The sequence below is a fragment of the Penicillium canescens genome (genome assembly GCF_028828765.1).
Source record: "Penicillium canescens strain IBT 15451 chromosome Unknown utg000004l_segment0_segment0, whole genome shotgun sequence".
NCBI classification, from domain to species: Eukaryota; Fungi; Ascomycota; class Eurotiomycetes; order Eurotiales; family Aspergillaceae; genus Penicillium; species Penicillium canescens.
Genome location: NW_026703966.1, coordinates 1934883 through 1960719, shown reverse-complemented (window position 1 = coordinate 1960719; position 25837 = coordinate 1934883). Strand labels below are relative to the sequence as shown.

At 49.2% G+C, this 25837-nt stretch overlaps 11 protein-coding genes across 11 annotated transcripts; 4 read left to right on the top strand and 7 right to left on the bottom strand.

Annotated features, from left to right (window-relative positions):
• Positions 1–1232: 1232 nt before the first annotated feature.
• N7446_006100 (uncharacterized protein) lies at positions 1233–2803 on the bottom strand (the record flags this gene model as incomplete). Its single annotated transcript, XM_058514848.1, has 4 exons — positions 1233–1684; positions 1752–2390; positions 2440–2519; positions 2580–2803. The coding sequence occupies 4 exons, from the start codon at positions 2801–2803 to the stop codon at positions 1233–1235; spliced, it is 1395 nt and encodes a 464-aa protein (XP_058372026.1).
• Positions 2804–3197: 394 nt separating this feature from the next.
• Positions 3198–5108, bottom strand: N7446_006099 (FGGY-family carbohydrate kinase; the record flags this gene model as incomplete). Its single annotated transcript, XM_058514847.1, has 3 exons — positions 3198–4256; positions 4327–4887; positions 4968–5108. 3 exons carry the CDS (start codon positions 5106–5108, stop codon positions 3198–3200), a joined length of 1761 nt encoding a protein of 586 aa, XP_058372025.1.
• A 1546-nt stretch (positions 5109–6654) lies between these two features.
• N7446_006098 (uncharacterized protein) lies at positions 6655–6840 on the top strand (the record flags this gene model as incomplete). The annotated part of the gene is made up of 1 exon (XM_058514846.1): positions 6655–6840. One exon carries the CDS (start codon positions 6655–6657, stop codon positions 6838–6840), a length of 186 nt encoding a protein of 61 aa, XP_058372024.1.
• A 389-nt stretch (positions 6841–7229) lies between these two features.
• N7446_006097 (uncharacterized protein) lies at positions 7230–11215 on the top strand (the record flags this gene model as incomplete). The annotated part of the gene is made up of 3 exons (XM_058514845.1): positions 7230–7323; positions 7378–8906; positions 8963–11215. The coding sequence occupies 3 exons, from the start codon at positions 7230–7232 to the stop codon at positions 11213–11215; spliced, it is 3876 nt and encodes a 1291-aa protein (XP_058372023.1).
• Positions 11216–12371: 1156 nt separating this feature from the next.
• N7446_006096 (heterokaryon incompatibility protein s) lies at positions 12372–13811 on the bottom strand (the record flags this gene model as incomplete). The annotated part of the gene is made up of 3 exons (XM_058514844.1): positions 12372–13414; positions 13511–13709; positions 13767–13811. The coding sequence occupies 3 exons, from the start codon at positions 13809–13811 to the stop codon at positions 12372–12374; spliced, it is 1287 nt and encodes a 428-aa protein (XP_058372022.1).
• Positions 13812–13828: 17 nt separating this feature from the next.
• On the bottom strand, positions 13829–14230 carry N7446_006095 (uncharacterized protein; the record flags this gene model as incomplete). The annotated part of the gene is made up of 1 exon (XM_058514843.1): positions 13829–14230. The coding sequence occupies one exon, from the start codon at positions 14228–14230 to the stop codon at positions 13829–13831; it is 402 nt and encodes a 133-aa protein (XP_058372021.1).
• A 1003-nt stretch (positions 14231–15233) lies between these two features.
• N7446_006094 (uncharacterized protein) lies at positions 15234–16376 on the top strand (the record flags this gene model as incomplete). The annotated part of the gene is made up of 4 exons (XM_058514842.1): positions 15234–15277; positions 15338–15614; positions 15664–15741; positions 15801–16376. 4 exons carry the CDS (start codon positions 15234–15236, stop codon positions 16374–16376), a joined length of 975 nt encoding a protein of 324 aa, XP_058372020.1.
• Positions 16377–16597: 221 nt separating this feature from the next.
• On the bottom strand, positions 16598–17777 carry N7446_006093 (NAD(P)-dependent alcohol dehydrogenase; the record flags this gene model as incomplete). The annotated part of the gene is made up of 3 exons (XM_058514841.1): positions 16598–17524; positions 17591–17713; positions 17763–17777. The coding sequence occupies 3 exons, from the start codon at positions 17775–17777 to the stop codon at positions 16598–16600; spliced, it is 1065 nt and encodes a 354-aa protein (XP_058372019.1).
• Positions 17778–18213: 436 nt separating this feature from the next.
• N7446_006092 (uncharacterized protein) lies at positions 18214–20254 on the bottom strand (the record flags this gene model as incomplete). Its single annotated transcript, XM_058514840.1, has 7 exons — positions 18214–18549; positions 18601–18788; positions 18840–19377; positions 19436–19539; positions 19597–19803; positions 19855–19953; positions 20008–20254. The coding sequence occupies 7 exons, from the start codon at positions 20252–20254 to the stop codon at positions 18214–18216; spliced, it is 1719 nt and encodes a 572-aa protein (XP_058372018.1).
• A 419-nt stretch (positions 20255–20673) lies between these two features.
• On the bottom strand, positions 20674–21741 carry N7446_006091 (phosphotransferase family protein; the record flags this gene model as incomplete). Its single annotated transcript, XM_058514839.1, has 1 exon — positions 20674–21741. The coding sequence occupies one exon, from the start codon at positions 21739–21741 to the stop codon at positions 20674–20676; it is 1068 nt and encodes a 355-aa protein (XP_058372017.1).
• Positions 21742–23314: 1573 nt separating this feature from the next.
• On the top strand, positions 23315–24359 carry N7446_006090 (uncharacterized protein; the record flags this gene model as incomplete). Its single annotated transcript, XM_058514838.1, has 4 exons — positions 23315–23381; positions 23436–23510; positions 23642–23986; positions 24052–24359. 4 exons carry the CDS (start codon positions 23315–23317, stop codon positions 24357–24359), a joined length of 795 nt encoding a protein of 264 aa, XP_058372016.1.
• Positions 24360–25837: the final 1478 nt, after the last annotated feature.

Genomic DNA, 25837 nt, shown 5'->3' with positions numbered 1-25837 from the left:
TCTCTTTCTGTATTTTCCCGGGGCGGTGTCTCGGGGGAATCCTTTTGGTCTCTTGACCAGGGTTTCTTCGAAGTAAAGGTGCAATTGATATTCTTCTTGATGCATCTGCGACACCTCACATTGTCGCCAGCCTCGCACTTTACTTTGCGTCGCGCACATGGAATGCAAGCCTTGTATGTCCGCTGATACTCATATTCAAGAGATCTCCTCCCTCTTCCCTTTGCGCGGTCCATGAGTGCTATGCCGGGGCAGTGATGCAAATCTCGAGGAGCGGAGAAGGCGGGAATTTGAGGGAATACCCGCGTTCGGGTATTTCAATCTCGTACCCCTCATTAAGAAGAGACAGACTCATTGGCTGCATATCCTCACATCCGGATTCAATTCTTTTTCCAGATATAGTATGGATTACTGAGCTAATTCTAAATCCCTCTATAATCATGTCTGTGGCCATATAAGGGACAATGCTGTCGATTTCCACACAGACCTCATTGGCCTTGGATTGATGGGGCCATCCAATAATCATGCAATTAGGACGGGTAATTTATATATACAACAAAAGAGCCACAGCTAGCTCAGATCTCGAAGCAGATTATCCAACGTGCCTCGGGCCTTCTTGATATCAGGTGCTTCGTCTTCCCAGTAAGTCAAGGCCTCGAGTGTCCGGCTCAAGTGACTTCGAAGGCCCCCAGGATGAATATTGGGAAGACTGACATTCCCACTTCTTGCCAATGCGATAAATATCAGCGAGGCAGTCACCAAAGCCCGAAGATCAAACCAAATGCCATGATGTCGATGGCGAAGGCATCGCGCTTGGAGGATTTTGTTGCTGCAGTCTAATCCGGATTCCACGAGACCTTGGACTATACCAAATTCATCATTGGTAAGCGGGGATGTAATATTATCCGTAACTGTGGATGTGGCGCTCATAGGGTGATGCACTGCAAAGAATAGGAATGGCTGGTAAAGCCATAGGCGTATTTCAAGGAACCGATTGCTGAGCGCCCAGCTTAGTTCCCTGGATATTGAATCTTGAATATCTGTCGTATACCTCTGTCCAGTATTGCTTAGGGTCGGGTCACTTTCATAGGATTGCATTGCTGGCGGCAGATTCGCGAACCACGCATTGATCTGAGACTCGAACTCGAGCGCTATCGGAATCAATGGCTTAATGTTTGACCACGTTGAAGGTGCTTCTCGGTAAAAGGCATTCAGGACTCGATTTCCAATGCGTCTCAATGCCACCTCCGTAAGGTAGTAGTACCAGCTTTGCTCCTCATTGAATAGCTTTGAGACATGATTATAGACCCCCGCTCAGGCAGGCCAGCCGGATCATCATGCGGTGATTGATGTGTGTTCTCAGAATCAGCCCAATCAGATGCCTGATCTCTGCGCCTCGGATATTCCTCTGATAGGGTTGGAGGTGTGGGGAAGAGGGCTGGGTACTCGTATTCAGCTATGGCAGATTGTGGCAGCGGGAGCTCCACGCGAATCTCGACCTCTGACTTGAAGCATGACCAATATAGACTTTGCTCGAGGCGCTGAGCAACAGCCGCTCCTGGTTGCTCTGCTTCGTATACTGATTTGTCAAGTCCGTCAATCATTCGCAGGCGTAGTCGGTAAAATGTAGAGGCTTGGTAGAAATGGTTCCAAGCGGACAATGGGCGGAATGTGTACATCAGATATACTGAACAGAAGAGAACAGAAGTTAGGAATATGCACCTTATCGAAATCAAATATTTCTTTCGACATACCTCCAGCAAAAAAGTGACACTGGGCTCCGATAACCGAGTACCGCAAGAGACCGATCCTCCTACAAGCCATCATAAAGAAAGCCTCGCCTTCTCGCAATTGTGTGCCAGAACTGGAATTGAATCCCGGTGCTCGCCATCCCATCCCGTCATGAAGAGACCTCGCAGTTTGAGGAAATTGGATGGAAGTGGTGAATGGTTGCGAGATACAACCCAACGCACAAGCCAAGAGCACAAGGCAAGACTGAGCATCCCACTGAAGACCGAACTCAGCCGCATGTCTCCCGGACCGAATAAGCGATTTTAAATCCAAGATCGGGTTCTTGGTGTGAACATTCTGAATAAAGCGATCCACCAGTGTTGGAATCTGCTCATCTGGTGTATACTGAAGTCCATCTGGCAGGGTCCATGACTCAGTTGGTCTATCTTCAGATGCCCCATGCGAATAATGAAAAAGTGTCGTGATGAGAGAGCTCTCTCGGAATTGACCTTGGAAGATGGGCCAGGTTAGCACCGTGTCAGCGCTACATCGGCCTGCTGGAATCCGCAAGTAGTCTCTTTGCCACTCTGCTGCTCTGATAGGGACACTTCCCCGGCGGTCCTGGGTCTCTATCTCTGGAGGCCGACTAGTCTGTGGAGTATCTATTGCGGGTCAGTATGTTGTATTCTGCAGTGCATGGGCTTCACCTACCCTTAGAGCTGAGCATGTTCTGCATGTTATCAACTGCTTGTGATAATGTGTCCAGTCTTTCTAAAACTTGTTTCATTTCTCTGTTGCCATTGCTTAGTATGATTTCGAATGGGAGTCATATCTCAAGGATGGGAACATACTGCTTGCAACCATCATCCCCACGAGTGACATATACACACTCGGTTTCATTGGCACAACAAAACCCGCAGGCCGGCTGAGCATTGTCACAGCGGACCTTGCGCCGGCGACATGCTTGACAAGCTGGCTTTCGACGAACCGACCCTCTTTTGACTCTCTTGGATGGTGGGTGGTCTCCTCCCTGGCCATCGGATCCTGATGAGTGTGGTTCAAGGTCCGGATCCATTCTTTTTGTAGTGGTGATGTAGAAAGCAAATCAAGGGTCAAAGAAGATATGCGTCTGTTCTACCCCGGGAAAGCGGTAGTTCCCCAGAAATCCCGAGGACCCACCAATCACAAGTAGTGAAAAATCTGGATGCATCACGTGATTTCCCCATCTAAGAGCCTTTCTCGGTTGTTTTACTGTGTTGAGTTATTTGAGAGCATTTTACATTATATCTGTGCCTGTAGCTATTGGGGAACTCGTGTTGGGCATTGTGGTCATTGCTTCTAAATGGATACCTACAAACAGTCCATACACTCTCATGGGAACGACGCTGAATATAACTACAAAAGCACAATTCAAATATAAAAGAATAGAATAAATAAAGTCATATAAGAAAACTCCAAAAAGCACAAGCCTAGGAATCGCAGGTCACATTGTCCACAATGGCTCGATACTCTCGTTGCCTCACACACTGATCCAAGAAGACCTGATATTTAGCCCTAAGTAGAGCCTTTTCATGTTTGTCCTCAGTAGGGTAGAACGCCTTACCGGACTGGCTCATTTCATCAATCACGTCCCACAAATCGACTGTCTTGCCATCGGCATCCATAGTGGCTGCTTTGACACCCAGCATTGCAGCACCATGACAAACAGCCGCATGGATGTATCTTGGAACCACGACAGGCATGTTACAAGCTGACGCAATTAGACTGACCAAAATATCATTCTGGCATTGTGATCCCGACATGAAAATGTGACCAATATGGTGGCCCGAGTCATTCATCGTGTCGACGATCTGTTTTGTTTGCAATGCGATGAACTCCAGGGTGCCGTAATAATGGATGGCGAGGCTATCGATAGAGATATCACTTGATAGACCGACCAAAGATCCTCTCATTTTCGAGTCTGCTAGTGGTGACCGGTTTCCGAACAGGTCTCCGTAGAAGAAGAAGTGCCGTGCTAGATCAGCCACACAATGCACGCCTTTCTCGACTGCTAGCTGGTAGAGACGGGTATTGAGAAACTCGAATATGTTTACTCCGGCACTCTTAGCACTGGCCAGTGCCTGCTTAGATGCTGGGTGCGTATCAAGAACATGCTTGAGCAACTGACCAGTGGCAGACTGGCCTCCTTCAGCCATCCAACAATCCGAGAAGATCGTGTCTCTGTACGGGCCCCAGACCCCAGGGACAAAGACAGGCTCTGGCGACATAGCGATATGGCACGACGATGTTCCAGCGACCACAGCCAAACGGGAGAATGCTTCAACCCTCCCACTCAACGCCGAGTCCGGGTTTACGTTTGGTGTTGGGTGCTGTTTCATCTCAACCTTAGCACCAACTGTGCCAATCCATCCAGCGTATGCGTCGATAACACCGCTTCCGATCGCAATACCCGGGAGAAGACCCAGTTCACAAGCAGCTTTCTCGCATAGCGTGCCGGCAAGGTCACCTGCGTTCAAGTGTTGACCGGTCTGAAAGTATGTATTAGTTTGTCTGCCCTAACATCGAGAAACTCTGAGTACTGCGAATAATCATACTCACCTCACCGTTAACACCTCCAATACGATCAAACCCATTATCAGCAAGCTCCCCTAGCCCAATCTCCTGCAGAAAGTCCTCCTGCCAGCCTTTCTCACTTCCTTCAACGCCCTTAGGTAGATATCCCTGTTTGCAAACCATACTAGAGAAGCCACGTGCCTCTCCGCCCGTCGCGATATGCGTGAGAGCATCGACAAGGTCATAGAATTTCGATTTCGCAAAGGTCTCCTCGGGCATATGGTTTTTCAACCAGAGTATCTTGGGAATCTCCATCTCAAGGGACATCTTTCCACCGACGTAGCGCAGAACTTTGTGACCAGTGGCATTGATGGTATCCGTCTCCTTCGACGCACGGTGGTCTAGCCAGAGAATGACATTGCGTTCAGTGTTGAAGTCGGGGGCAGTGATAGAGACGGGGTCGTCGGTTTCCGTTGAGAAAAGGCATAGTGAGCATGTTGCGTCGAATCCGATACCGTGGACTTGCGACGCAGGTGTTTGGTGTTCGTCGAGGGCTCGGCGGACTACCAGACAGATGCATCGCCAGATATCGGAGGTTGATTGCTCCTATATTTACTTCATGTGTTAGCGCCAAATTCGGAAGCGAAGGGAGAAGAACTGTTCCTGTTTTTGGAGTTGGTGCATACATAATAGTCCAGCTCTGGCTGCCAAAGACCGATATTTTCGGAGGCGACGCTGACGATCTCGCCAGTATGGTCAATCAGACAGGCTCGCGCGCTGCCTGTTCCCACATCTATTCCAATGTAGTAGCCGGTCTTGACTTGCATCGTGACAAAGCGGTCCGGGAGGTAGTTGGGTAGTACAGAAAAAATTGACAACAAGACTAAGGGGGTATGGATAGTACCTGGAACCTTCTCGAGTTATATATGGGACCAGGTTATGCCCTGAATGGGGTAATTTCACTGAAAATTATAAACGAAAATCGCAAATCAGCCTGTAAGCAACGTACTGTGAAGATAGGTGAATTATGTATACTCTGCGGGCGTTTCGCCGTTTTCCCCGGGGATCCACAGGTGGACGGCTTGTGGGTGGATCTAGAACGAATGCAAGCATACTCGAGGACTTTCTTTGTTAGAAAAGGCCCTTATGGGGATTTGTGTTGCATTATAGGCCACATGAATCAAATATAGAGATGCACTAGGGGTATCATCTGAAGTTTTTCTCCTGAATAGGGCTACTGTATTCTGTGATCACAACCCTGAGCAGCCTGATCGCTCACCCCAATGCCCAGGCCGACCGGCCCAGTCGATCTCATCCTACCTCTCCGTTCTTTAACATGATCCGATAAGAACCGCACTGCTGCCCACTCGTGCTCCTAGGAGCGGAGCTAGGAAATGACGTATTCTCGCGGTGCTATAGTAACTTTTGACTCAGCCTTCAAACTCTCAGCTGATCGACTCAACCACCCTTTCAAGTAGTGTGGGATATTAGATATCTCACCATTCACTCTTTCCCTCACAATGCAGGCTCTATCCCGCTGTCCATCCAATGGGCTCTAACAGAAATGCCCTCATTACCTTCGATTCTCTATGTCCGGGGCTGGCTCGATCCTAGGAACATCAAACACTACCACCATTACGCAAGTATTCTCATGTCCCCTACTATAGGCCTCGACTAGATCGATACGCCTTGCTACGTAAAGTGCAAAGTGGAGATATTAACTTCGGCCCGAGTATAAATCCGGAAAAGAAGTCCCTATATAAGATAGTCTATATCATACTAATGTTCCTAGGAACGCTTGCTCTAGTCGATCCACTACGAGATAGAACCGGGTTTTAATTGGCTAGAGCAAAAGGTCGAGAAGCTACGCTAATAATATATATAGTCTTATCACTATACTACATCAGTTATTAAACCGAAAACTTTGCCGATCTTCTTACATTTCGCTTTATAGTGCGACGGGCGTGAAGAGATAATAACGCCTAGAATATAAAAAGCCCAAGGATCCCTTTCGTACGGCTTTTTTTCCTATATCCTATTAACTCCAATCTCGCTATCTGCCACTTTAATGTCAGGACCCCGACCTGCCAGGTGCCTGAAGGCTGCCTGAAGATATACAGCGAGTCTTGGCCCTCGCATTGCGAGGGTAGCTGATCGCATGCATAGACCAGGACGGCCGTGTATGTCGCTAAATACATTAGCTAATCGCACCATATATTTAGTCCATGCCCTGGTGGAATGCCGTGCGGTGTTGAAAAGCCAATCATAGATCCCATGATGTATTAGCCGGCAGGAAGTATCTTTGATAGTGAGCTTAGCGTCTGTTATGAGTTTTTTTTTACTGTTCTCTGTCTTCCTTACGTTGCCTGCTCTATGGCTTGCTCGTCCGTGCTGAAGTGGAGGGGGGAGGATGTGAATGTGAACTGGCGGAGGTGTGCTGCTGGTGCGACCTCGGGAGTCTTGTTCCTTGGTGCTGTCGTGGCTGTGGATTGGTTGCCCGGGGGGCTGTGGGGGGGTCGTATGAGGGTCGGAATGGAGCAGCAAGCCTATGGTTTTTAGGGGCGCTCGCAGCTTTGCAAGTAACTCGTATGCGGCCTCTTTATCCATTGCCGCTCTAATGCGGGCCAACGCCTTATCGCGCACGATGGCTTTCCATGATCGGGTGTTCACCAGGGCATTTTCAGTGCGCTCGTGCCCTCGGGGAAAAGGCGGAAGGGGATGTGATTGTGGACGCAACTCCGAGTGCTTAGCTCTTGTATTCGTTACAGACAGAATCACCTAGCGTTACTAGTGCCCAATGGCGGAAACTCCGAATTCTTTCTTTGCAACTGTACTTTGCAAAATAACACGTCACCTGACATCCCTAGTAATTGAAGGCAGGCGCTCATTCAGCTGGCTGAGCCGCAGCTTCCCTCCAGCACAATCTTGCATCAGTGAATGCTATGATGATGGCCACATCCACTGCTTTTAATGCGACAAACCATGGCCTCCAGATTGGAAACAATTCCGGTTCCATCACAGCAGAATTCCATGTGGCGCGGGGTAATTTCCATGCGATTTCTAGTTAAATTAAGGGAGGCTAAACGCTGTTTCTAGCGTACACCACCGAAGACATCGATCGAATCTGTCTCCATGCTCTGCGCTGCCCGGACTCCCTGGCTGTGAAGAATCGCCTGAAAGAGAGCAAGGACAGGTTGGTTCACCAGTCCATCCAGTGGATTCTTGAAGATCCGCAGTACAAAGGTTGGGAAAATGGGGACGACGTCGGCCTGCTTTGGATCAAGGGAGGCGCTGGGAAAGGGAAGACCATGTTGTCAATCGGTCTGATCGAGCAGCTCGCTCGGGCGCAGGATGAATCCACAGTGGTTATTTATTCTTTCTGCCAGAATGCCGACTACGAGCTCAATACACTGGAAGCCATTCTCAAGGGGTTGATTCTGCAGCTGGCGAATCAGCAAACGGAGCTGAAAGAATCGCTCCGTCGCCGGTGGGACACCATACAGGAGTCTTTCAGCGAGGATGTAACCTCGTGGCAATCGTTATGGAACGTTCTTTTCGAGATGTTGGCCCGCTGCAAGTACTCTAGGGTATATATGGTTGTTGACGCGCTTGATGAATGTCAGGATGACGACGTGGTTGACTTTCTCAAATCCATCGTGCGAAAGGGACTGGATCATCCCGGTAAGGTCAAGTGGATGTTGACAAGCCGACCATGGGACGGCGCAGAGCGGGTATTATTAGCTGGTCAGGACCAGGTGCAAATTAATCTGGATGGTGAACACAATTCCCAATCTGTTTCTGGGGCTGTGGAGGCTTATATCACTTCTAAAGTGGAGGAGCTTAGCCGCCAGCACAAATATGGAGCGACCCTGAAGAGCGAAATAGAGACTGAGCTTACTGAAAGATCGGAAGGTACCTTCCTATGGGTAAGCCTGGTATGCAAGGCGCTCGAGAGTGTCTGCCGAGATGACGCTCTGTCCACAGTTCAAAGCTTGCCGCCGGGTTTGCATCCGTTTTATGATCGGGTATTGAACCAGCTCAACGAAGGCGAACTGGCTGAAGTACAGAAGTGTATGCGACTGCTCAAGGCCATGATGACGGTATACCGGCCTTTGAAAGTGGAGGAAGTCGCTAGTGTGATCGGCCTAACCCATGAAGAGGACACCATTAGAGCATTGGTCGATTGCTGTGCTTCATTCATCCGGTTGCGCGAAGACAACATCGAGTTTGTTCATCAGTCAGCGCGAGACTACTTGGCCGGAGAGAATGGGCTGTCTATACTCGACTCTCATGGACGCTTCGGACATGAAGAAATTGCCCTCGCTTGTCTGTCCTATTTATCTGAATATCTCAAGCCCAACCTTGTCGACCTGCCACGGCCCGATGCCACGAGAGACTCTTTAGAAGCTTTGGAAAATGGACCGAAGAATGGCATACTGGCTCGCGTGGAATATGCAGCTATGTTCTGGGTGTCACATCTAAAGAACACAAGCAACGACAGCGACAAGAGCCAAGTTAGCGTATTTCTACACACAAAGTTGTTGGAATGGCTAGAATGCCTAAGTCTGTTGGACAGGCTACCAAAGGCCATTGACGCGTTGAGAGCACTGGAAGAAATATTGAAAGTGGGTTCTTAGTGTTTTCTCTGACGTCTACGTCTTTACTAATTAAGTTGACAAAGGATGACTGTCAAGCTTTAGCATTCGTGCAGGATGCTATGCGTTTTTTATTGCGACATTACCACACTTTATCGCACTGGCCACTACAAATCTACAGCTCTGGCATCATTTTCAGTCCTGAATCAAGTGTTGTAAAAGGAGAAAACCTTCACAAAATTCCTGTATGGCTGGGAAGAGCTCCTCCCATGGAGGACAGTTGGACGCCTATGATACAGGCACTAGCAGGCCACTTGGAAACTGTCAGTATTATTACCTTTTCACCTGACGGCAAACAGATAGCATCAGGCTCTGAGGATGGCATAATTAAGCTCTGGGATACTGTTACAGGTAGCCTCCAGCAAACGCTATCTGGTCACTCAAAGCAGACCACAGCTATGGCTTTCCTACCAGATAGCAAGCTGATTATGTCAGGCGCTTATGATGGCTCTGTCATGCTATGGGATACCACCACAGGCGACCGTCAGGACTGCTTCCGCTTGCAGTCACCAGAAGAGCGCGATCCTGGGCCCCCTAGCCCCAACGCCCTGGCTTTCTCGGCGGATTGCAGGCAAATCGCAGCAACCGGTGTTTATCATGATAATGGATTTATCATGCTTTTTGACGCGGCTACTGGAGACCTCCAGAAGATACTTACAGACTATTCAGACACACCCTTAGCTCTGGCCTTCTCACCAGACGACATGCAGCTTGTATCAAGCTCTTATGACGGCACAGTCAGGCTCTGGGATACTACCACAGGTGACCTTCAGAAAACACTAGTCGGCCACACAGGCAGGGTTTGGACTGTGGCCTTTTCACCAGATGGCAAGCAGATTGTATCAGCCTGTTATAACATTATCAATCTTTGGAATGCTGCAACAGGTGATCTCCAAAAGACACTGGCATACCCTTACGCCCGGAGGGTGGCCTTCTCACCCGACAGTAAACAGATCGCAGCATGCTTTACTAATTGCATGATCTTCTGGGATGCTGCAGGCAATATTCAAAAGACGCTAGCATGCCAGTCAGACACAGTTATGTCCATGGCCTTCTCACCAAACGGCAAGCAGATCGTTACAGGCTCTACTGATACCACTATCAGGCGTTGGGATATTACCATAGGTGCCACCCAGAATGTCGTAGGCCACTCAGGGAGGGTTGTAACAGTGGCAATCTCACCAGACGGCAAGGTGATTGCATCAGGCTCCACTGACAACACTATTAAGCTTTGGGATGCCGCAACGGGCGATCTCCAGAAAACACTAGCTGGCCATCAAAACACAGTCTTTGCTGTGGTCTTTTCACCAGACAACAGGCAGATCGCCTCGTGCTCTGACGAAGCAGTCAACCTCTGGGATGCTGCCACAGGTGACCTGCAGAACTCACTTGAGAGCGACGACAATTTCAGCACTGTCGCCTTCTCACCCGACAGCAAGCTGATTGCGACAGGCCATGAGCATGGCAAAATTAGTCTCTGGGATCCTGCCACAGGTGACCTCAAGAAGACACTGGCAGGCCACATAAACAAATTTGCGTCCCTGACGGGGTTGGACGACGTGTTCGAAACCCAAGTCACCACTTTGACCTTCTCACCTGATGGCAAGCTAATTGCATCAGCCTCCGAAGATAAAACAATTAAGCTTTGGGATGCTGAAACGGGAGACCTCCAGAAGACACTAGAATGCAATTTCGAGAGCATCATTACGGCGGTCTCGGTGGCCCTTACGACAGGGGGCCATGCAGACACAACAATCATCACAGTGGCCTTTTCATCAGACAGCCAGCAGATCGCAGCAGTCTGTGATGATCAGACCATCAAGGTCTGGAACATCAAAAAATCGCTCAAAGCCTCGAAATTTCTGGGGCGCGCTGTCAGTAGTCATATCAAGTCGTCCCGGCCATGGAAGGAGATTAAGACGTCAGAGCAGGTGTATGGCGTAGAATTCGCAGCAGGCAACCGATACCTTGAAACAGTCATTGGACCAATATCACTTGAGAGCACTGCGTCGGAGGAAGGGGAGGAGGAACTGTCAGTGAGGTCGGATTCGGATTTATTACAGAACCTCTATGTCAGAGTAGAGTGGATATACTATGGAACCATGCCCTTCCTTCGGCTATTGCCTGATTTCCAGGTTTGTTGTTTTGATGCGCACGGCGATCAAGTGGTTGTTGGATTCAGCAACGGTCTAGTTTCAAGCTTCGACATTGATCGACGGAGTTTACATCAATACTGGAAACACTTCAGCTATGACGGTAATCGCCCAACAGCGGGTTAGTTACCTGGCTGGAAGTCGGAGTGGGGACGGAGTTAACCAGGCAGCTTCTCTTGACCGTTGAAGATTCAGTCTCTGTCAGGGTTAGGTCAGATGCGGTTTATCAACATTGGTAGGCCTGTTTGTATGTCGTTCCTTTTTGTAGCAGCTGTGGGGAGTTTATATCAATCGATTTCTCTCGATCATTTGACTGCGATTCTCGAACCGGTTTCCTCTTTCTAAGTTGCTTTCCGTCTTATATGGACACCAGGAATACTATATGCATTTGTAGGGTTATGATGGTAGATGAGAATTGAAATCAATATTAATATGCACGAGAGGTACATGGAATGCTCGTGCTGTGGGTTCTCTGTAGCCTGCCAGGCTTCCGATTATCTGTGCCATGTGCCATGGCGACGTATTTAGTCTACACTTCGCGAGACTCTCTGTCTGTGTAATAGACAACAGCTAGGACGGGAGGGATCACCCGATTTAGCAGAAAGAATCAAATTGAATTTAGCAATCAAGGGCCTCTTGGATAGAAAGATACCCAAGCTGAACCTTGAAGGACCAAGGACTGGTGAGTTCCAGTGCCCAGATATATATACATATTGAGATCTACCCAGGAGTAACCCATTGACGTCTCATAGTATCTCAGATACCGGGATTGATATCAGTCACGCCGTCAGCTTAAAAGATACTCCGGAGCCTGAGACGTAGAAAGGAGGTTTGCAATACAGTCCTTTCTCCTTCCCCAGTATTTAAACTTGGCACCCGATATATGGTTCCATGATCCAGTGGCTGCTCTGTCCAAGCCTAACCGTCAAACCCCAATAGGGGTAGAGGATTACTTGATCAGTGCCGTCTTCGACCTTTTCGCATCTAACAGAGTGGACCACAATGACGTTCAGTTTCCAAATATGTGTATATTTCTCGAAAAATATACCACTCATCGTGACATGGAGGCAGTCGCTGGGCCATGTATTGCTAATGATGATCTACCAGCAAAACTAGAGACAGGTTATTTCACCTGAGAGTGATAATCCCAGGTATATTCCTATCCAAGATGCTTTTTGAGAGTTCAAGATGGAATTTCACTTTCAGTGATTACCAGTCTTGCAAAAGCCCAGTCAGATATTACATTCACTATTCATTCTTCGGCCGTATACTACAGAGGTAACTAGGAACCGCCAAAGCGAACACCACTAATCTTGCCGGAATTGTTCCCTATCTGAAAGCCCGAGTTAGGTCCCGAAAACACCACACTGTTGGTGTAGGTGGTGGTGGATTGAATGACTTTGACAACCGTGTCACTCAGCAGCTTGTCCTGGCCAGCAGCGACCTCCTTCAGTAGCGAAAGAGCGCCCTCGTTCGCGTTCAACCCGGACACCTCTTCTTCACACAGCTTGCGCTGTTCTTCCTGAATTCCCGGGAAAAGATCGACCAAGCCGTCCACCAATTCGCTGATGTCCTCGATCAGCCGGGCGAAATTCTTCTCCTCGTATAGAATAGTCACTTGGTCCTGCTCCAACTCGGACTTTCCCTGCCGCTTCTTAGCGAGATATTCCATTTTCTGGTGCAGTGAGGCTGAGACGCCGTCTAGTTCTTCGGCGGGGTCCAGCACTTTCAAGGTGGGATTGCGTCGTCGCAATCGCTTCGACGCCGCCTCAGCTTCCGCAAAGAGCTCCAGAATCTGAGCCAGAAAATCCTGGACCTGCTCTTGATCTTCGGGAGCGAGATTCGTCATCTGGAGCTGTTTCACATCGCCGTCGTCCACATTCGCCAGTCCAACCGACTGACCCCACCGAGTCAGCCGGAGCCTTACGACGTCCAGTTTCAGCAAACTGGTTTGGAAGCTCTGCCCGAAATTAGACCCCATTTGGATATACTCGAAACTTTGCACCGCGTCGTTGAAAAGTCGAGATTGCTCGTCCAGCATCTTGAGCATGGCATCCTGTTTCAGTTCCAGCGCCTGAGTTTGTTCGATGATCGTCCCCGTGTCGGACTTGATGGCCTCCATTTGTCCATCGATTACAGTGACCTGTGCTACGAGGAACTCGACGTTTCCGTTCATGCTTTGGACGATGTCGTCTAGGATCTCGACGGTTCGTAGCGTGGCTAGGCCAACGGCTTGCGTCAGCTCGTTCACGGCCTCCTCCATTTCCTGGATGGCACCAGAAAGAGCCCCATCCGATCCATCGATCAAACTGGAAAACCACTTTTCTGAATGAGAGAATCAATCTTAATTAACACCGCTGTAATATAAAAAAAAAAAAAAAAACAGAAGAGAGAGAGCGCGATCAAGGAAAAGCAGCTCACTGAATCTTTTCTTCTCGGCATATTCCTGCGCCACGGAACAAATGGTCAGCATGCCTGAGAAGACCCGCGCAACGCATCGCTGGAACGGCGCTTGCTGGGGAGTTTTATTCTCGATCATGGAGAGCCGGTCGAAGAAGCGATGCGTGAAGTCGAAAAACCCCATGATCTTGTCGTAGTCGGCGGATACCGAGGCAAAAGACTTAGGGCGTTATCAGAAATCAAAATCGTCCTTTTGTTATCAACAGGAGTCTCGTACCTGCATGACCTGTCCAAAGGCCGTGAAAATCAAGCTGGCTGGCATTGCGGGGGGAAAGCCTGTTAACCATCATCAGCATCAGCATCAATATTAACAGCATCAATATCATCCGCATTAATATCAACAGCATCAACATCAACAGCATACACGCTATTATAATTCCATGTAAGAGAACATACCGATGCAGCATTCCCAACCACCTCGATCGTATTAACGACCTTCTGAATCAGCCATAAATTATTCTTCAATGCAGTCCGCACATTGTCTATTTTCGATCGGTCATGCCGGAAATCCTTAAACTCGTTCGACAAGCCTTCCGTGCCCTTCATTATTTGGTCGATGTCGCTGAACTGGGCCAGGTGGAGAGACTTCTTGGTCCTTTTCTCATAGTCCTCGACTGCTCGTTGCCAGAGTTGAGCGATGTCGGACGCCTGTGCGGCGTCGAGTTTCCCCTGGGTAGCCATGTTGGCGCAAGCGTGAAAGACGAATGCTGGAGCGAGATTGAAGGAGTGAGGGAGGTATGTGAATGATGTTGTTTGGACTTGGACACAGGAAAGCCAATATTCAATGAGCCAGCATAGTCCAGCGCCTCATCTGCTATACAGGGAAGCAGAGCTGGGCTGAGAGATCCGGATGTCAAGTCCGCAACTAAACTTGCCAACCAATCGAGAGCCAACAGCTGTAACTCTTGGTCCCAGGCTCCCAGCTGCATTTACCCCTCCAACTCCCCTTGGTCTCTGAACAGTGAAAAATACCGCGTTCCCACGCCGTCCCAGTTCGGAGAACAATAGCATTTTACACACAAATGTATTATCCCATTCTAAGAGACTACGGCATACTCAACTTCCTAACTGACCCTTTATGACTATGTCAAACGGGATCGCGCTAGCTGCTCGGGACCGATACAGCACCCCCGCCCCAGGCTGTGCGACTAGCGTGGCTGCCCATTTAGCCAGCCGCAATCCGGTAGCAATTGATAGGCGAGATCTCATAGAAAGGACACCTCGCCTCCCACTTATACGAGACGGGATATTAACGAGCTTATTTTAGCCAAATAGCATGACTGCCCTTTTTGCCTCTTTGAACGTTCTGCATGGACTTGACGCACGGGGAGTCGGGGAGGGCCGAGGCTTCAGCCAGCACATCCATGTAGGTGAATAGCTCAGCGCAAAAGTATGACCAGGCGTGGTGCTTCAGCCGCTGTGTGTAATTTTCGTAATGAGGAAATACAGGCTAGGCTTGCCCGTAGACTAATAAACAAGTAGGAAGCAGATCTCAAGGTGAATCTTTCGTCTGGTTGTGAATTTTCCACGCTTCTACCTTGGTCGTATGTCGTCCCCCCTCTGCCAGTCACCCCTTCTGCATTGTATAGTCAATAACCCTTAAGAGTCGCAAAGGATCATCAATTGCTTGCTTGCTTGCTATATATCCTAGCTAGCTTTCCTTCCCACTGCATCCACCTTCAAAATGTCTATCAGAGCGGTTAGGGAACCGGCCAACGCCAAAGTTGAGTAAGATCGCCCCGATCTCTTTCTCTCCCAATCTCTTTCTCTCCCAATCTCTTTCTCTAGCCCAGCCCATCCCATTCTAAATCAACGTACTTACCCAAAAACACCCGATAGTATTGTGTTTGTCCATGGCTTGCACGGCGACCAAGCACCGTGGACATCCGAGGCGGATGTCTTCTGGCCTGAAAAGCTCCTCCCGGGTAAAATCTCCGACGCATGTATCCTGTCGTTCGAGTATGAAGCGGCTATTGGTCCTTTTTTTGACGAGGACGACGAAATCACCGACATTTCCAACGACCTGATCAACGAGCTGATGGACCATCGAACTGAGAAAGAAAAGGTTTTCTTCCCAGCTCCGCTCTACTCTCTACCAGTGCCTCTTGATCCAGCTGGTTGACGAAGCAAAACAGGAAGAAAGACCGATTATTTTCGTTGCACATTGTCTCGGTGGCGTTGTTTTAGAGAATGTACGTTACCCTCGCTGTCCATGGGAAACCCCACTAACGTAGGACATTCTCATGTCTAGGCCCTAGTCCGAGCCGCCGAACATCCCAGGAAAAGAGAGCTCATTGGCTATATCCACGGTATATTACTACTAGGAACCCCTCATTTCCAGCCGGGATCGCTAGCAGCAGCCACAAACTATCTCCAAGTCGCTCAGGCGGAGATCCCCAGCGAGTCGGACCTGAAAGACCGGTTAAATCGCCTCAGCGGCATTCCCCAGCGGTTTGCCGAGCTCAAGCAAGCAGGGGCTGAGTTCGAGGTGGAAGGTTTCTATGCCGGAGCCGGCACCAAGCTGGGCGGTACCGGCAAGGACGTGAAGATCGTTGATGAGGCGTTGGCCCGAGGCCCCGATGCTCCTCCTCCTGAGCGCCTGGCGCGCAATCAGCTACGGCTGAGCCAGTACGACGGCGAGGATGACAAGGATTTCAAGAAGGTGTTTCGGGTTCTTACCCAGTGGGCGTCCAAGATTGTTCTTCCGGAGGAGGATAAGGGGGCCGCCAATGTGTCGAATGCGACGTTTTCGGGTTCTCATAATTCTGGTTTGCAGCTGGGGCAGAATGTAGGAACTCTGAAGGGGTTCAGTTTCGGAAGAGGTTAGGTAGTTAGGTAGTTGATCATGTCATAATTCCAGATTTGAATTTCAACGCCTTATAAAAACTAACTTATTCCATAGTTAGTTAATAAGGAGTGTTCCTAGGAAAAGTAGGAGTGCCCTTGGCAACTCCCATGGAGAAGTGGTAGTTATCAAAATCAGTCCGCAAGTTTATCTGTAATAACCAGTGGTTTATCCAACATTCTTTTCTATCCCAAATGTACACATCATGCTTCAACACCCGCGATGAGGGTTTTGATGCCAGCCCCGGCCTTCACTTGTTCGAAAGCCCGCTCGGCATCCTCAAACTTGAATATATCAGTGATTAAATCCTGAACATTGACTTTCTGAGAGGCAATGAGTTCAATCGAAAGATTGTAGTCACCGCTGGAGTACCGGAAACTCCCCTTAACATTCAGCTCCTTCGTACACGCAGCGGTAATAGGGAAATTGACCTCGTCGCGCCCCATACCACCCTGGACGTACGTACCACCAGGGCGAAGAACATGAATACCAGTATTGATCGAGGCCTCCGCTCCAGACGCATCAATCACGATATCAGCACCATTACCGAGACCGCTTTCGGCAACCAGACGCGCAGCGTTTTCCACTGCTGAAACGGTGCCCGGTAGGAAAGTCGACGTTGCGCCATACTGTTTCGCAAATTCCAGCCTCTTGGGCTGAATATCTACAGCAACGACCTTCCCCGCCCCGAACGCCTTAGCTGTAGCACAACACAACAGTCCAACGGGCCCCGCACCGAAAACGACAGTCGATGCACCTGGGGACACCTCTGCCCGTCGCACGAGATGCACTGCAACACTGAGCGGCTCCACAAGTGCGCCTTGCTCCAGAGTCATGCCTTCTGGTAGCTTATAGCAGAGATCTTCTGGGAGACGATAGTATTTCGCTAGGGTGCCATCGTACGGAGGGGTGGCCGCGAATGCCATGTCAGGGCACAGATTGTATGTTCCGACTTTGCATGCATCGCAGCGACGGCATGGCTCGCCAGGCTCCATTGTGACGCGATCGCCGACTTTTAAGGTTGTGACTTTGTTGCCGATTTTTTCGACGATTCCTGAGGATTCGTGGCCTAGGACCATTGGTTGCTCGACTTTGAAGGGCCCGATCTGGCCGGCGTGCCAGTAATGTACCTGCAAAAATACATTCTCAGCTTAGATATTGCTCGATTGAATCGCTACTCTTGGACGGTCACTCACATCGCTTCCACAAATCCCGGTGAACTTCACCCTCACCAGGACATCATGGGGGTCCTGTAGCTGGGGAATAGGCCGGTTCTCAAATTTCAGAGTTTGAACTTTTTCAAGAACGAATGACAAGTTCTTCTTCGTTGTTAGATGAAGCTTATAGATCAAGACTGTGAGCACGGACCTCCGTAGAATGCATGTTGCTTTCTGTCAAATTGATATCACTCGAACTGAATGGCATATACAAACTTCTTTCAACAATCTTTCGGAAACCCGCACTTAAATATTTTTCAGATCTATAGTCCTCGACGCAAAATCACCCTCATCGTGGTCTAACGGGGGTTACGGCGTCTTAGCCGTTCATGTCTCCACCAGGCGGCTCAACCCTTCAAAGCGAGTATTGGCAACTCCACACCTCGGCCCGTTTTATGGCTATTTATCCCGGTGCGCCGAGCGCGGGGCATTCGGCGAGCTGCAAAGGGCTGTCGGCCCGAATATCTCTTGAGCATGTCTTGGAGAAGGGGAATCCGAGGCCATTACGTCGACAAGAACTGAGCCATTTTTGATCTAGAAAGAAGTCTCACATTCTCCACTGGAAAGTAGCTAGTATCTAACAAACGCACTATGTAACCTCCTTAATCAACGGGAGTTTCCCTCGTAGAAACCTTCTTGGTCCACTGCCAATCGTCAAACCCTTTCTCCCGAATTCTCTTGCTGGCAGTAAACACATTCCAAGAATCGGCATTGTCGAAGAAAACATCCATTTGCTCTAGACTCCGACCAGCCGTCTCGGGATAGAGTAGGATAAGGAACGGAATGACAAATACATTCAGTCCGGCAAGGAGTAGAAGCGTACCATATCCGATGGCCTGGAAGAGGAAAGGAGTGATCATTGTCACGACGCCATTTCCGATCGACCAGCCTACAACGGACCACGCACCTCCCTTGGCACGGACAGTCAATGGGAAGATCTAAATTATTATCAGTATGATATACAGTTGTGAAAGGGTGAAGAAACTTACCTCTGTTGGATAGAGCCAAGGTGTTGTCAGCCAAGTAGCACCAAATGTAGCCGTATAGAAAAAGGTCATGGCCGCGACGCCGGCTCCATATTTCCTCTGGTTTGGTCCGGCCTCTTGGGCATACATGTCCAGGATACCTGCGACAAGAAGGGCAAGACACATGACGACAGCGCCCCAGAGCATTGTTTCTGCAAGATTCAGTTATCGCTTTTGAAGAAAAGGTGTTTGGAGGTACTCACGTCTGCGTCCATATCGATCTAAAGTGATAACCGCGAAGAAGACAGAAAACATATAGCTTATATTGTTAAAGCCGGCCAGGAGCTTGGACAAGTTCTCGTTGAAACCTGCTGTGGAAAATAGATCGACGGCGTAGACAGTGACCACGCCGATGCCGACAAGCTCTTGCATGATCTGCAACCACACGGCGAGGAATACTCGCCATCGCAGCTTGCGTGTATATTCGTCTTTCGGGAAAATCATCGCAAGATATTGGTTTGCTGACGATACTTTAAGCTCGTACTGCACTGTCTGGATGATCTGCCGTGCCTCGGGTTCGATGTCGCCGGGTCGTGTGGCTTGCAGGATATCCCGTGCTTCTTCATATCGACCCATCTTCATCAACCAGCGAGGGGACTCGGGGAAGAAGTTGATTCCAATTCCGATGAAGAAAATGAAGACTAATTGAAGGGCGAGCGGTGTACGCCAAGCCATGGACTGGTTGGAATTCAACGATGCGAAGTATTCGATCCAGTAGGCCATTGCCAGACCTCCAATATTCTAAGCCGGGAGAGTCAGTCTGGTTCTTTGGCAAGTTCGGTATCCGAAGGAAACATACCATCACAAATTCAAGAGCCAAAAATGCTCCTCGAGCCGAGTGACTACTGACTTCTGCTGACCAGACCGGAATTACACAATCAATGGCCCCAACACCAATGCCAGCTAGGTAAAAGCCAGTCAGGTTAATCGCCGTAGTTCCATATGCATTGAGAAACTCACCAAGAACACGCCCAAAGCACATCCACGTAATATTATAAGCCGAAGTTTGAAGCGCAGCGCCCAAAACAACCCACAAACAACCAAAGACAATGGCCTTCACACGTCCACATCGGTCTGCCAATGCACCAGCCATGAGCGCACCGACCATTGTGCCGCCGTAGTATACAGCAACGATACCACCCTCCGCTGCTGTGTTTCTAGAACTTCCTAGGGACACAATGAGAAACTATTTCGAGTATAACATCATTGGAAACATACCTTTAAGGGGATAGATTCCCATAAGCTTCTGATAATCATGATTCAGATTGACCATGGACATAACACCTTGGTCATACCCGTAGAAGCAGATCGCAATACCTTAATATTGAGTTAGTGAAGAGTTGAAATAGCAGGTGTTCATGAGTCACGTACCGGCAAAGAAGTTGATGGCCTTGTACATCGCCGATGGATTCTTGAATCTTATCATCCTGGACTGGCTATATCCGCCAGGAATCCAGTGCTCAAATCGCCATGGCTCGGGGTGATTTATGTGCGAGTATTCGGCGTCCAGGAGGACATCTTTACAAATGTCCCCCTTTTCGCTCTTATCCTGCACGGTCTTTTGCGTTTGAGGTTCATTTGAGATCTCCTCGACGTGATCTGATAATACCTCTGCCATATTTGATACTCTGTTGTGTCGCAATGGGGGCAATTTTGTGTTAATAGCAAAATGCAAAGAAAGCATAGCGGTCCCCGATGATTCGTGCCTGATTTAAGAAATGCGCCTTTCGGGTAAAAGCTGCCTGTCTCCATGTTTTCCCCAGTTCCACTTTGGTCCACAATGACCGAAGGTGAAGTGTATAGACGCGCGGAGATTTCGCCGTTTTGCCCGTTCTCCACAACCCCAGCGTGGCCTCGACCCACCTTATCAAACCCGCCGCGGGTTAGCACGCGTCGTTAGGTCAGTCCTCTCCTCTAGCTCGGGTAAATGCCGTTCAGCCATTTTTCCTTGGGCTTGATGATATCATGCTTTATAGTGGATCATTTCATTACATTCGTCGATTGTGTTCGTTATATTTCAAGCATAATGGTGTCCTCCTATCCTGTTCCGGCTAACAAACTGAGAAGCAATTCGTCATCTTTCCATTTATCAAGAGCCTTGCTCTTCCATATCTCCCACTCTTCGTCTTCAAAGTTGAAAGCCCGTCGAAGTCCTGCAAACAAAGATAGAAATGTTTCCATATCTAGAAAGGAGCTCTCAACCCCAAGAGCAAAGAAGAATCTCTGGATCTTTCTGCCTTTAATCACATAGTCTGCGAGATCCTCACGACCTCTCTCACGGAAAATAGCAGCCATTCGTAGTTCATCCGCGGCTAGCTCATTGGAGCCGTCGTAGAACTCGCCTACTGGCCACATCATACACGGAGAAGAGAACGCCTCAGCCTTGGAGACTGTTTGGGTCCATTCCCAGTCTATAATTCCCACGACGTCCAAAGAGTCATCGACCAGAATATGGTCACCTTTGTCATCTGGGTGCTTGAGGAAGAATTGATCGCCTGGTGACACGTCTGCTAAGAGAGAGCCGATAATGTCTTGGCGAAATCGGTGGACAAGGTAGGTCTCCACGGGGTAGCAGGGGTCAATCTCACCGCTGGCTATCATTGCGAGGTAAGCCTCCAGTATATCTTGTAACCATTGTAGCACAGAAGAGAATGGGCCGAGCCGACCCTTTCCCGCTCGGAAAGTCGATTGATATGTAAGACCTTGAATGTCTATCGCATCTCCTACCAAGATAGGCGATCCTATCGCTTTGAAGGGATGCTTTTCAATCTCGAGGAAAATGTCAACCAACTGCTGCATGACCTTATCTTTTTGCTGGAGGGTCGCCGCTTGCCAATCTATGGATTTTCCATCCAGCTTTTCCATCAGGATATAGCCAACTCCAAGTGGATTCTCTAGATCGGATTCGCACGCCCAATCGAAAACCTTAGGCGATGGTATACGAGTATACTGCTGAAGATAGGTCATAGTGGCTGCTTCCCTTCGAAGAATCCAATCACGGACTTCTCGGGGCGGCGATGAAGTCCTAGTGAGACGGAAGCGTGCGAGCCATTTGACACCATCGTCGAACACTAGCTCGGCGTGGCAGTTCTGGTTGCCCATCATAGTAGACAACCCCTTGTGGGATAGGTCTACAGTGCATGGGATACCATTTCTGAGCATCGATGCACGGGCACATAATTCTGAGCTGTCTATTCGACGGCGTAGCTCGTCTATGTGGCGGGCTTCTGTGGTTGCGTATTGAGCAGAATAGGATTCCCAGTCTTCCTTAAACGCTTGTAAGCAATGCTACCCCGACTGATCCATTAGCCTGAATGTCACAAACATCTGGTTTGGGGCATTTGTGCCATTTTTCTTGGCGGTGCGTGCGACACAAGTGTTTGTCGCACAGCAAGCAGTCTCCTGTTCTCTGGGCGGCTGGTTTCTCACAACTCTCCCATTCGCAGGTCCAATAATTCATTATGTATGCGATCTGATATACTTACCGTGATTCCGATGTGAAAAAGGAAGAATGATGCTGGCTGTGCTGAAGGTATGTTTGTTTGATGTCTGGCGGGGAAGAACGGTGAGTCCGAGCGTTTGACATGCACGTTGTATACACCAGCCTCCATTTTCAGGACGAGAGAATGTACAAGTTATTACTATTTATTATTAACTGCGGGTCATATTGCTTTATTACAAGTCCTTCGGCGTGTTTGCGATATTATAGGAGACCCATCTCGCCACCTGCAGATACACATCTAGTCCCTAGATACTAGCAGGGATAATATAGCAAACAACGGAGGTTTCGATATTTTAAGAGTAGATAAATGTTAAATATTATTGACTAAGGCGTACAATCCGAAAGTCGAGTCCTGAAATGATTAGCGGCACCAGGCACAAGGTACAAGGTACCAGAGCATGATTTTACCCGGAACGTCACTGGAAAAGGAGTCGATCTTATGCTCAAATGGTCTGAGACTAATAAAGTGATACAAATCAGTCCGAGTCCACTGTCGTACTGTAGTCTCCAGGCAGCAAAATTCAATTAGCTCAGCCCTATGGCCGTGTGGGGACATTCAGCCCTACAGTTGTACAGTTTGACCTGTTTTGCTGTTTCCCCCTACTTTCTCTTAAATTCACAGTAGCCACATTACCAATATAAGGTGCGGTTTCCCCGGTTAATTCTACTCTTCCGCCTAAAGAGGACTCGAACTATGACCCTCCTCGGTCACGCCTGACGCGAGAATGGCCATATGCCGCCCCTGCCACCTTCGTGATTGGTCAAAGCTAATAACTCGAGCAATTGGCACTTAGAATCACGACATCGCAGTATTCACGGATGCAGCCCTACCCGTGTTTCGCCATGGAGTCCATACACCTTTTATCCGTCTGCTGTCTCCTCATTTTCTTTCTCTTGCTTCAAATCCTCTTCTCTATTGCTTTATGGAGGGCTAGTCTGCACGAAGAAACATTCTACGAACACCCAAGGCAGCTGCGCCGCCATGCCGGAACCTATCTCGACTCGCGTCGGCCACGCTTTAGCCACAGTCTTGCGTATTGACTTAAGTTTAACAGAACCACCAATGGGGATATTACATCGGTCATTTCAGCTATGTTGAGCATGAGCCTACTGCCGGGGAATGGATTCAATCTCATGCACCGACCACCCCTCAAGTCCGTCGCTACTTGGTCAAACATGTTTCCGTTTCTTCAGTGGAGCATGTCTTACAATACGCAATGGTTAGTTAGGGATCTCGTCGCAGGTAAGCTGATCTTATGAGAAAGGTCACACAGAGACTCACACCGAACCGTCACAGGTATCACTGTCGGCGCGGTGGTCATCCCCCAGAGTATGGCATATGCCGAACTAGCAAAACCGCCCCTAGAGTATGGTTTGTACTCTTCATTCATGGGGGTCTTGATTTATTGGTTCTTTGCGACCTCAAATGAGGTAACCATTGGGGTAAGATCATTCCCCTGCTCTTCATTGTCTCTTTCGTGGCCCACGGTCTGACATTACCAGCCCGCGGCCGTGATGTCTACACTAGTCGGCTCGATCCTCATCAGAGTCCAAGCAGTTCACCCAGAGAAGCATGGGAGGAACCAGGAGACAGACCATGGAATGATCCAGGACCGACACGCGCCGAGCGAAGGCTGCTCAGGGCACAGGAACCCCCAACGACGCCCCTTGCAACTCTCCGAGCAGTTATCCTCGACTTCTCCGCCGTGAACAACGTGGACGTAACATCCTGTCAACCCCTTATTGATGTCCGTGACCAACTCGACCGCTGGGCCTCTCCAAACCGAGTGCAATGGCATTCCGCCCATGTCAACAACAAGTGGACAAGGCGCGCTCTCGCGGCGGCGGGTTTGGTATCCCCAGTTTAGCAAACGATGGGACTTACAAGACGAAGGCTATCTTCGACATCGCAGAGATCGTGGGCGATGGCACTCTCCCCATATCATCAGCCCAATCCCAAATCTTCGGTTCAAAGGTAGAGTGGACTAAGGACCCGGAGACCGGGATCAAGGTACATGAGAACAGAGCCAATATATCGATCATAGGTGCTACAGATGATGATATCCATGTTATCGAAACAGGAACTGAAACCGTGCAGTCTCCTCGCCGATGTGGAAAATCAAGTTCTAGCCCCGGTATAACCGTCGTCGATAGCATAACTCGGCCGCACTTCCATGTTGATTTGACCAGTGCTCTGCAGAGTGCCATGTCGAATTCATAGAGTAGACGGCCATTCCACTTCCCACTTTGTACTTGCTCTTTCTTTGCTAACCACTCCGAGACATGATTTTGGCATGGTTCTCGTCTGGCCCCCCGGGATCCTCTTAGTTAGTTCCGCTAGTTCAATCCAGTGTCCCCACTATAGCTTCTTCGGCTAGCTTCCTTTCTTCACTCACCGCTCTCCGGATCCCTCGGTAGTGAACTGGCGGTGTCAGATCTCTATTTTGTGAAGTCTGGTCTTTCGTGTACTGTATTCGGCTTGTGGATGATGATCTCGGGTCTGATACTGTAACCTGAACTGTAGGGTCAAAAACCCTCGTTTATAATGGTAATATTGGGTATGGATACCATAGAAAATATTGAAGAGGAGCTGTAGATATACAATAGCCCTGGATTGTGGTATGCATATCTGATCACTGAAGAGTCGGAAGATGTTGCCCACTGGGGCAGGTGAGGTGAGGTCACTGGTTTTCGTGGATCTCCGCCTTAGGCCAACAATCGCGAAACGCGAAAGCACTCTTCAGCTCAATCTGTGATGATACAGTACCATCTCCGTCTCTGTAATTCCATTAAGCAAATGACTGCTATCTCGCAAACCTCTTCGATGCAATGCTACAGCTTCGCTTACCGATAAGAGGCGGCAACGACGTCACACGCGACATCCGCTGTGCCGGGCTTGAAACATCAAGCTTGGATATATGGCCGCAACGCTCTTTTGGAGTCAAAAGGCATACTGACAGAGATAAAAGATTCGTTGAAGCTATGTGGGCTAATCTATCCTTTGATTCCTAGGCACGAAAGTGACTACCATTCTACAGTACCTCTCCACGCTCGAGACAGCACATCTACTACCACGCCCAATTCAATCCATCTACGCGTCAATTCTTCCTCTTGTACCCTTGTTCCCAAGCTTCGGACACGCAGACTTATCTGTCGGGTGGGATACTCATTCCACGCACGTCCAGTTGACGACTTGACGGCCGTACGCATACCATACCATACCAGAGCTCTAGAATGAGTCTCACATTGGCGGATAGGATATATCGATGTCCAAGCAGGTATACCGACATGGTTATATGCTGCCGTACAAATCCGAGCTCATATGGACTTCGGCGTAAACGACCAACTGGAAGCTTAGTTGTGGCAGTATAAGATCGTGAAAGATAAGCGCTGATCGAGGCAGGGATGATTCAACTGATTCTCGCGGCCTGCGAGGAACACCTCTCACAATGCACCACTGCACCGCCGAGTTTCAGACTGCACTTATCAAGGCACTGCTTGCAGTCGGTGCGTAGGTCGACGTCACCGGCGCCGCGGTGATCGGGAGGCGCCGCGGGACGGGATGTCGCCGCGGGATGTCGCCGTGCATATCAGGACAGGACCGTACCCTGCATTGAGATGGTCAAGAACCGTCCTGGAGCTTCTTTGCGTCGCCAGCCATGAATCAACAAAGAATAGAGTGATCTCGATCACTTTGGG